General features: G+C 37.3%; 1 protein-coding gene across 1 annotated transcript; it reads right to left on the reverse strand.

The window, feature by feature from the left end:
• Positions 1-943: 943 nt before the first annotated feature.
• LOC134534800 (endocuticle structural glycoprotein SgAbd-3-like) lies at positions 944-10,754 on the reverse strand. The gene is made up of 3 exons (XM_063373388.1): positions 10,705-10,754; positions 4,999-5,135; positions 944-3,851 (listed from the first exon to the last, which is right to left on the reverse strand). Exons 1-3 carry the CDS (start codon positions 10,714-10,716, stop codon positions 3,584-3,586), a joined length of 417 nt encoding a protein of 138 aa, XP_063229458.1. The 5' UTR covers positions 10,717-10,754; the 3' UTR covers positions 944-3,583.
• Between the last annotated feature and the right edge of the window lie 715 nt (positions 10,755-11,469).

Below are 11,469 nucleotides of genomic sequence, written 5' to 3' on the forward strand. Positions count from 1 at the left end.
GGTAAGTTGAGACTAGCTTGGAGTGAAATGTATCCGTGAAAAATTCCTGGCTTCATTTATACACAGATATAACAATTTTTGTTGTAAAGGTCATTCATTGTTTTACAGTCAAAGCTGAAATTTTTTTGAACAAGTATTTAAAAGATTTAGTTTTAAAAGTAATAGTTTTGCATGCCCCAAGACATTGTGATATTTGCCTCATTTATTTTAACATTTAACTCACTATTTTATATTGTGAATGTTTTACAATTAAAAGATCAAAGTAGGCCAGCAGTGTATACTGGGAATTACTATTATATATATATATATAAGTTTGCATGTGTTTAAAATTTTATCAAACAGATATATATATATATATATATATATATATATATATATATATATACATATATATATATATATTTATAATATTTCTCATACATCTATAAGGCCATTTGAATTTAATATTGATTATCACAATGAGTAAAAATCCTCTACATTGTCATATCTTAATCCTAGAATACTTATATGTCATAATTACGCAGCATTGTTCCAATTTGGGAAGTAAATTTATCATTGTAATCTGCGTAGTCCAATTAAATAAAAGCTACAATTTTTAAATCAATATATTTGTGGTTCATGACCTTGAATTTTGGTGGGAAAGTTTCTCAGACATGATTATTTGTTAATTACATTGGCAATATAACGTTGAAATTCTATACTAATATTGTTTGAAGAAAATTTTCGGAAACAATGAATATCACACGTAGCTTATAACAGGCTTACAGTAATCAAACTAAAGTGGTTAGTGAAGGAATTAATGATACCTGAGCGTATGGGAAACAACGCATGTTTTTAATTAATAATCTGTTCCTGGAGAAGCTCTAGGTTTTTTGTGTGTTTTGGAAACCTCCATTGAGTCTTAGGCATCAGAAAGTCTGGAATTTTTCATTCGAGGAATAGAAAAAAAAAATAGATAGTGTGGTGGACGCTATTTGGCGAGAGTATTTTCTCGGCATTATTTCATCAACTTTCTTGTTACTCAATCCGTCACTGATTCATCATTTCCGTCATCTCACCGATTCCATTCTTCAGAGTAGGTGAATACGACTATAAGGCTCTTTGAGTCCAACTCACAGCTACTATACGATATATATAAAGTATTTAATATTCACAACTTTTACAGTTCGTTAATCATTTCCAATGACAAATTAAATATATATATATATAAATTCTGGTCATTTAAAACTAGTATTCCCTATTTGTCTACTATAAAAGTGCGGGCGGCCTATTGCTAGAGTAATGGTAAGATGTGCTGGAGAACTTAAATGCCTTTTTTGCATAAAATTTGTAAGGGTTGGTAATGACATGGATATGCGCTTCAAAGAGAATCTAAGAAAAAAATAGTTTTAGGCCAACGAATTTACCATTAAGTTCGGATATTCAAGTATGGTATACGCTGTCAAAAATACTATTTTCTAAAGAATAACTGGTTAAAAAAAATTGGATATTTGACTTGAATTGATGCACATGTTCATTTTGATAAAGTAATTTTATTACACCTATAAATTATTTGGCTAACAAAACCAAGCCTTTTTTTCCGGTTGTACCAATTTTTTTTGGTCTCAGTGAAGAGACAAAAACTGCGACACTGCTTTGATATCAAAGGTCGTTACTGTAATCGAAACTGTTATGTACCTCACAATGTTATCACAGTAAATTCATAAAATTCCAAATGCTTCTTGCTAAGTAGGCTCTAAACTGGAGACTAATAGTTAGGTAGCCTATTAGTAGCATTCCACAGAAAATTTATTTTAAAATCAGGTTCACATTCATGCTCTATCTTGAATTGAAAAACAGCAATTCTTGCTCGAGCTTGTAATACGGTAAAAAAAAGGAGGGGGTGAAATGACACCACTCTTATTATTAAATCTTAAAAAAAATTACAGTAATGAGCCACATGAAGTAAATATTTTGTATGAAAGGAGTTAAATAATAAGCAAACATTGAATGTCTACACTGAATATATTAAACAAACCAAAATCGAAAAATTCTTCCAAAAATTTATTTTACTTATCATCAACTAAAGTTAAGTGATAGTTCATAGTGTCTTGGTTTAATAACTCAAGGTGCCCATATGATAGTTTGTTGAAAGGAAAACGAAAAAGGGGGGGGGGGGGGTAACTAGACCTGGGGGTATTGAGTATTTTTAATATTTTGAAATACGAATGGCTACTTATAATTTAAAAAAAAATCCATATAAAATATTTCAGTGTTCAACTACTTCTACCTAATAACAACCTTTAAATCATTTTCTTGAAAGCTGTTCCTTGAGAGCTGTTCGTTGTGGGGGGGGGGGGGGGGGGAGCGTATCCCCACTATTGCCCCCTGGCATGGACGCCCTTGGTTGTAGTCATATTGTGTTTTATGCTTTACATGTCTTGAATCTTACATAAACGGTTAGTCTGTACATGGGTTTTATTTGTATCAATGCAAGAATTAAATATGAAGTAGAATATCTTCTCTAATACAGTATGCCCATAAAATAATGTCCCAGTTATAAATTATAATAATACCAATTTGCAAGCGTTGTAGGATATTGGTTCAAGGTCACAAAGAGTAACTTAAACAGTTTAAATAAGCGCATGCGCGAGTACTGCTTTGTTGTTTTCTCGCTTGCAGTGCCACCTACGAAAAATGAAAATTAGTAGTGTGAACCTGTAAACTTTATTTGGCCACCTGATGGTGCCCCTCCCCATTGGAATCTCTTTGTACGAGAGTGGTTGAGCGTCGAAGTCCTTAACAGTTGGATTGGTCGTAATGGTCGAGACGACAGAGCTCTTATTCGCTGGCGATTTTTTTTCTTTGGGGCTTTATAAAATCACTGTGTCTGCGTTCAGCCGCTACCTAATAATTTTCCAGAGTCAAGAGACAGAATTGAAGAGGCTATTGCTTCCATTACTCCGGACTTGTTAACCAGAGTGCGGGAGGAATTGGTCTTTAGGGTGGAAGTGTGCCGTATAACTAAAGGTGCACATGTTGAACATTTGTATGAAAAACTAGGTTTGTTTATCTTCAATTTCATGTTTGATTTGTTGTAAATAGTCTACATTAAACTGGGACATTCTTTTACGGACACCCTATATTTTATTATCACAAAGCTTACTGGCAGCTTTAGATACCTGCAAAAGTATCCTTAATTTTTGACGAAAAGCAAGGTTGGACAACATCGTACATTTGAATGATCTACATCTTTGGATGACAAGAATATGTTCATGAACTGTGCGAAGAGAAACCAGTAACTTATTTACAAAATTCACATGACCCAACTAAGTAAGGATAGGACATAAAAAAAGAGTGCTACAACAGACATTGAACTGTTGGTTACGTTGACGGGGGATTGTGCAGGTATGGAGAAATAACGGCTGGAGAAGCTAATATTGATGATGTTTTTTTGAGCTCGTACAAAAAGTAATATACATGCTATGTACACAGTACATGGCGCGGTGCTTGTCGGAGCCGGGGAGCAGGTCTCTCGCCGGCCGGCAGAGCCGTCGCAGGTATTCACAGAGGGGTTGTTGTTGGTGGTGGTGGTGGGGGTGGTCTACTTCCTCTTGAGGTTGTCCTCCTCGGGGTGGGCTGCGTTGTAGGCCAACGCCTCGAGGATCTTCTCCGGGATGGGCGGAGGGGTGGGCAGGTAGTTGCCCTGCGGCTGGAAGCCGTTCTCGTCGGCGGTGTAGGTGAGCGTGTAGAGCACGTTGTCGATGTAGAAGGAGTAGGAGCCCTGGATGGCCGTGCCCGCCTCGCCCTTGGGGCCCACCGCCTTCTGGACTCCGGCGGCGTCCACTTTGGTGCCGTCTCCGCTCTCGTAGCTGCGACACCACACCACATCTCGGTCAGTACTTACATGACGTCTGCTCGGCCAAATTTGCTTACATCAAGTGACCAAAAAAACCCGCAGCTTACAGCCTGAAAGCGGAAATTAAAAATTTTTTTTTTGCCTTTAAGCTTTTTACGACAGTTGACTATGGATGACGCCTACCCGGTGAGAAACATTCACCTAAAGAAGTATCAATCTAAAAAAAAAAATAACCCACTTAAGTGATATTTCAAGTCTGAAACCAACAGGTAAAGATTACCTGAGTAAATATATTACGTTGAAGTCTAACCTGGAAATAATTGAACAAGCAATTATAGCCAGTCTTTACTTATAGGGTAGGAATGAATCTAAGGCAAGGGCTAACCTTGAAAAGACATACTATTTTTATGACACCAATGAATACTATTTTAGAATATAAAATATGTACTACAGATTAAAAAAAATGTCACGCCAAGCATTACGCAATTTTTACAAATATTAGTTTTACCTTAACCACACTATATAGTAAAAGAGTGCTACATAGAACACTCAAGACTGCCAGTTAAGTTAAATATAAACTAACCTTTAGCTTCAATAATACATTCAGCGAAATATCTACTTTCAAACACTGCAGTTGGTACAGTTAAATATGTACCAGTGTGATGCATTAATGTGACCCTGACTCTTCCGCAAAACATACTTAATATTATAATACATCAATGATACTACAACCCCAGATGTAAATATCCCAGCAGGGCAATAATTGTCAAAGTAAACAAGTGGCAAGATGTTCATCTTCAAAATAACAAAGTTTTTGCGTGTTCGATCCCCCCCGTCATAATCTTCGAAATTTTTAATACGTTCCTACGAACCGGTTAAATATTTCGTTATAGCCACAGAAAAAGCTTATTTTTTAAACTGTTTCGCCTGCATATCTCTCTACCAGGATACACGTCAGAGACAGGGTTACACTTCAGTTGCCAAAACAATAAAAATAGTGTGCTTTGACACCAGGATGAGCAGAATGAAGTGGACTAATTTGTGAAGATGGAGATTTTCTAAATTTTGAAACTTTCACGGTGTTGTGCCCAAATACGTGTGTGACAAATGTAGGAAAACATGTGTGTTGTTACGGATGAAAGGATGCGACACGCCCTCACCTGTTCTGGAAGCTGCCGTCCTCGTTGAGCAGACTGGACTGCGCCACGATGGGCACAGGCTCCCTCGTGGTGAGTCTCGGCTGCAGCGGTCCCTGTGGGGCGGCCAGGGCAGCTCCCAGCAGGCAGCAGGCAATAACCTGCAACACGCGGCGACTTCTCACCACTTTCCTTCTCTTTTTTTACTGATGTGCTTCCACAGTGGGAGGCAATCCAAAAAAAACCATACAGTTTGGTGGCTGCAGCTACACGTCTATCATCATTTAATCGCACCACTGGATGGCTAAAGGATCAAAGAATTCCGTTACGCCAAGTGAGGACTGTGACGCATCGCGCGCGGTGGAGAGGGTAAGCGCCACCATTTTGAGGTCATTTTGCTGCGTTTGGAGATTTACATTTAGTATAAATAGAGACCGGAAAAATTCGCGAACTCATTTCGCGATAGGCTAAAATACAAATGGTTATACCTCAGTGCTGCCTCTGCAATTGGCTCACAACTCACCTGGATGACTCTGGGCCAATGAGAAACGCCCGAGCAAAGCTTTATCAAATCACAGGCTGCTACGTTAGGACGCCTCACAAGACAGAAGCCAATAAGTGGGTGACATTTCACAGAGTGTATGTAGAACTATGGAGTTCATCCTGCAGTTCATTGAACCCGCGAATTTTTCCGGTCCCTAAGTATAAACTTTTGACTTGGAGAAGCTACGACGTTCGTTTACTTTTCAATCGTCAGCTCTCGTCAAAATCTGTCGATTGAATGTATAAAAAATTAGTGTAAAATAGTTGCAGTGAATATATATATGTATATATATATATATATGGTGTTAAAATAAAACAAGTATTTTATTTTTTGTAAAGAAAATATTACCTGCTACGTACACGTATTCACGTACAACACACGGCCGTGTCCATGACATAGCCACACCCATTTTTTTTCTCAATGGCCCTCAAGAGGGCTGGAATGTGTGGCTGATGACAATACATAAACCACAACAAAATCCGAACGACTTGATAGAATTCGATGGTATTTTTGTCTTTTCGTTTTTTTTTTTTTAATCATTGAGACCTGAATGTAAGAAACTGTCAATACGGTGTATAGGTTAATAAAGGCAAACTCTTTTTCATGAAATAAGGACTTGGAAAATAAAGAAACAAACAAACATGGAAAATATTTAGCTGTAAAAAATATTAAAATCACAAAAAGAAAAACCCCTAAAGAAACCAATTCCTAGAATGAAAAAAAAAATATTACATAATTAAGATAATTTTAACTTATTATAACATTATATTATGCAATTGTAAAAGGACATACGTTTTGGTCAATGTAAAGATTTTTATTACGTTTCTTATTATTCTTACAGCCAATATTTTTAAATTATTTTTGTTGTCTTTTGTTTTAAGCCCTTATTTTATGAAAAAAAATTGCATTTTTAAAAACTATATAAAATATTTCTGTACCTTCAGGTTTTCGTAATGAAAGTATCGAGCCGGCAAAAAAAATTGCATGTAATTCTGTCAAGACGTTCGGATTCAATTTATGATTTTATATTCTCGTCATTCATAATCGTTGTGACCTTTCCTATCGTATTAATCCGTCTGTCAGTATGTAAACATTGAAAAGATGGCACAAATTAACAAATTGAAGTAAATATAATGAGAAACAATTTAACTGTTTTATGGAAAAAATGACACTTATTTCAGATTTTTGGCTTGCTATTTTCGTGACGGCACGAAAAAAAAAACACTTTTTGCTTGTCTTGTTGGTTTAACGTCACACGATTATGCGCATGGCCTTACGTCAACGGGATGGCTATTATTTAAGTGGGCTTCGAACTACTTGGATACCGGTTTAGTGCTAACGCAGTTGAGTAATGCCCATGAACCTCGCTGCATTTACATGATGCGATAGCAGTCATGGCCGTCAAATTAACTAGCAAATATTGTAAAAAAAATACCACTGTACGTTAGTAAAATATAAAGTGTATGTAAATTCTTTAAAAAAAGAATGGGTGTAGGATGGAAAGGTTATCGCCCCGATAAATCTTTACCTCAGAGACCAACAAGCTTAAGTCCAAATTTGACCATTTTTTGTTTTATTTTGGATTATGTTTAAAAACTTTATTTAATATTGAACCATAGCTTCGTGTCTTACTGCAATTTTTTTTTTTTAGAAAGAGTTGTTATAAGAGTCAGTCAAACGCTAGTCTAGTTACAAAATTAAGTGCCTGTGTGGCTGTCTGAAGAAGTCCCCCAATCGGGAGAAATTAATCTTAATGTTTTTTTTCCTTGCCAGCCGCACGTACATATATGAAGCTTGACTTAAACTACAGTATCGTTGAGAGAGGAGGTTTTCAAAACTCCTGTGAAGTTGTCAGATTGTTACGTGGGCTAAATCTTGGTTTTCCGAGGTAGTAACTTCTTCTCGAGGCGAACCCTAGAGGGACTGAAACCCTTGTGGCCACCACTTGGCCGGTGAACTGTCAGTGGTGACGAAACGAGAAACAAGGCAAGGCGCCCGGGGTCGCTGCCCCAGCTGGCGACGGCGAGAGAGCGTTTCCACGCGAGTGAAGGAATCGTGTCGGTCGTCGAGGAGATGGATGGGACAGGAGTGGGGCCCGGCAACAAACCTGGAATCATTTCGCCCGTAATTAACTTCGGCAGATCTCGTTTCTCTTGTCAGTCGTTTAACCTACTATCGATTGACCTAAAAAAAGGCTAAAGTTGGGGGTCTTACAACGAACGATTAAGCGTAGAGACTTAAATGCGAAGTACCTTCACCATTAAGAGGGGATTGAAAAAAAATTATCTCTAACTCAATGATCATGGCTACCACGAACCCCCCCCCCCCCCTCCTCCCCAAAAAATGACATTAAGTTAACACTAAACACCTGTCACGTTGAAGTTATTATATTTTGCTAATTCTAGATTTTCATGAGAAATTTTATGAAAATGTGACTACAGAAACAAATCTGTACTATGTAATGACCAGCTTTTAAGAAGCACAGAAAGTGAATTTCACGACGTAGCTGGCAAGGAAATCAGTCTAACTAGTGATTTGTTTAACTTTTCCTTTACAAATCGCAGGTGACACGCAGAATTTATCAAGCGCATTATAAACATATTTTTCCATTGAAAAAATAAAAATCCTTAGAAATTTCCATGAAACCTAAATAAATAAAGAATTTGAAGTGGACGAAGCAGATCCTTGGAAACTGCGTGACCTTGTGCCGGGAAAACTGTCAACAAGGTCGACCATACGCTTTCTTTTACCAAGTAATCGCCTTAGAGACCGGCGAGAGCATGCCTGCAGCTCTTACGCAAAGTCCTTCGTAAGCGATGTGTCCCGATGGGGTTTTAGAACTCGCCTTTTTTTTTATCACAAAATGATAAATAAGGTTTGTTTCATTTCAGATTTCGTAGTTGATTCGTATTTTTTCCTCCCACGTTTATAAACCCACATTTTACAGTCATTTTTAGAATATATAAAAACCAATAAATAAAATAAAGTTTTAACCCTAGGGACATGTTTTTACTCTTTGGTAAAATAAACGCACAAGTTCATCCAATAAATACTGGCTATTTTTTCAGGTGTACACAACCATATTTTTAAAACATTATAAAATTTTAGTAGGGCCAACAAAATACAATGTTTTTTAATGTAAAAATAAATTCCTTTCTTCACTGCATACAAATATTTTTTTTCCTGTTTCTAAGTCATTTAGGTACCTACATATCTGCCTTAACGTTTGACCTCACTTGCAGTATTTGCTAATTGTATGTTCATGCGATTATTTTTGTACTTGGGGAATTCATAAGAATAGTTCGCTAAATATGCAATGCATTTTATATTTTTTTTAGAATTTTTCACCTGACATATGTTTTATTATATCTGTAATTGTCTCAAAAAACAATATGCTAAAGCTAGGTTAAGCCTTAATTAATTTATTAAAGAGTTTTCATGCATGTTTTTAACTAATTTTTTTTTACATCGAGTTTAAATTAGGCTATATGCTTCCACAACAATTTTACTTTCGCAGTCATTTTTTTCTAAACATTTTCTGATGGGAATAATCTAGAACCTACAAAAAAAAATCTGAAATGGTGGGCCCAGGCACATATTTATATTGAAAAAAAAAGTTTTAAAAGGAAGAAATATAAACTAATAAATCCAAGCTTGTACGCAACATTTTTTTCAATTATCTTTCATCACTCATTATTTGAAAATAGCGTTTACTTTGCTCAGACATAACCTAAATTTTATGGACTGCCTGAAATTCACAGAAATTGGCACGGACAAAAATATTTTCCCAAAGAAAGGTTTCTATACAATCTCTGATTACTACACTTGCGAATAAACCATGCTTGATAGCGAAATCCTAAACACTTATTAGTGACATCAAAATGTTCTTTTTGCTAATAAGCAACTTCGTAAAAATTACATAAATACCTTCTTCTCAACACAATAAATTGGCAGGGTAAAAAAAAAGACAATTTCGTAGCTGCCGCTGAACTAATTTTTTTTATTCATTTTAGAAGACGAGTAATTTTCCTGTAGGTTTGACAGTATTTTTAAGGTTTTGCAAATGCTCCGAGATGACTCTTGTTAGTTAACGTTGAAAGCAAGTAAAACGATTGCCCTTAGATTTACGAAAACACCCGCAGTTTCGCGAATATCACTGGTTAAGTGAATCAAAGCCACACGTGACGAGGTGGCACGGTTCTTAGGACACACGGGCCCGCGTTTCGACAGACTCGGGTTCGAATCCCGTTTCGGCCATTATAATTTCTGGTTTTGAATGCTTCCTCCCGAGATCGCTCCAGGCAAATATTCTGTGGGATAGTTCTGACTGCAGGCCATGGCGCAAATCTGTAGGATTCGCAAGGATTGCAAGGATTTGCTATAATAAAAAAGGTTGATCCATAAATTAAGTCTCTATTAGTGAAAGGTGCCTCAATATATTCATAATTATGATTGGAGCATAGTGAAATAAATTTATGTAATAATTGTATTGTTTATTTTTATTTTTTTTTATTTGAAATTGTTATGTTTGTATGATGAGCTTATGTTACTGAAACCTCTGAGGTTAATGGGATTACAGAATTCAATAATGGAATTTGTGTAGGGTTCGAAGGATAAATTCCTACAAGAGGTCATCATGCTCTAATTTGAATTGCTGAAGATAATCTACTATAAAAGAAAATATCAAAAGAATGACAAGAATAAAAAATGCTTCTCAGATAATAAATAGAATTATTCCTCATCGTCGGCCTTGATATGTGATCCTTTATATGTTCCTACGTCCAAGGTTAAAAATCTGTGGCCCAAGGCTTTTGCGCGTGGGGGGTTAACCCAACACAAGTCATTTCACAGGGGCTGTTTGGGCCCCATTACTACGTTTATGATCCCCGTTTCCACAGTAACGATTGCTTTCACAGTGAAGGACTTTCCTTTAAGTTCCAAGAGAGACACGCTCATCCCATGGTCCATTACTTCCCGAGAATCCCAGTGTTGCCGTCCGTAATGATGTCGCTCTGTCGACGAGACTCAAAAAGTATAAATGAAGATGTGAGGTTGAGGTTAGAAGAAGCGGAGAGACGTGTGGCGGTGGCATGCAGTGCTGAGGTTGCTGAAGTAGAGCCCAGCCCACGGAGGGGGAAGGTCCCGAGGAGGAACAGCCAACCAATGCGAGGGACCTGGGTACTCACCAGCTTGAACATGGCGCGGGATGTGTCGGCGGTGACGGCGGCTCGGCGAATGACGTACCGTGGCACGCGCCCCGCTGCATTTATACCCTCTGACCCTGAAACTGGTCGCCGGCGGGGCGGACAGACCCGGGGCTCGCGCGAGGAGTGTCGTCACGGCTGTGCCTGCGGGGGGTGGAGGGGGGGGGAGGGGGAGGGGAGAGGGAGTTTTCGGACGATGGGGGGATGGGTGCAGCCCGGCTAAGTCCAGGAGCAGCCTCCCCCCGGGTTACGAATCCCGGTCTTCAGGAGGATTCCAGAGAGTTGCAGGCGGGAGAAGAATGGAGATATTCAACTAAAGACCTTGCTGTAGGAAATTTATGAATATTTATCAAACAAGTTCTATTGCATTAAATAAAAAAGAAAATACTGATAATTTGGAAAAAAAAATATTTAGTCCCATATAAATAAAAAAAAACACACTCTAAAGAATCTGTACTAGGCTAAATATAATATCATGTAACTTGCAATCGAAATATGTTATTTTATTTTCCACCTTAAAATTATGGTTTGAACAGTGACTAAGAAATAATCAATCAATCGTTATTGCTCATCCGATTTTACATAATTTTCAAGGAAAAAAAACAACATATATTTGCCAAATAAACTAATCTGTTTTCGTTCTGTTGTCAAACCTTTAATTATTTCCCTTATTTACATATTTTTTTAAAAGCTATACTTAAGATTTTATTGACAGCTAGGTATTTAGATACTTTAGCATCCAATGAA

This window comes from Bacillus rossius, chromosome 8 (assembly GCF_032445375.1).
Source record: "Bacillus rossius redtenbacheri isolate Brsri chromosome 8, Brsri_v3, whole genome shotgun sequence".
Lineage (NCBI taxonomy): Eukaryota > Metazoa > Arthropoda > Insecta > Phasmatodea > Bacillidae > Bacillus > Bacillus rossius.

What these genes read in the sequence shown, in the direction of transcription:
- LOC134534800 (XM_063373388.1), bottom strand. An exon ending in GACGGCAGCTTCCAGAACAG is followed by an intron (nt 3,852 to 4,998) that starts GTGAGGGCGTGT and finishes GTGGTGTCGCAG; the next exon opens with CTACGAGAGCGGAGACGGCA.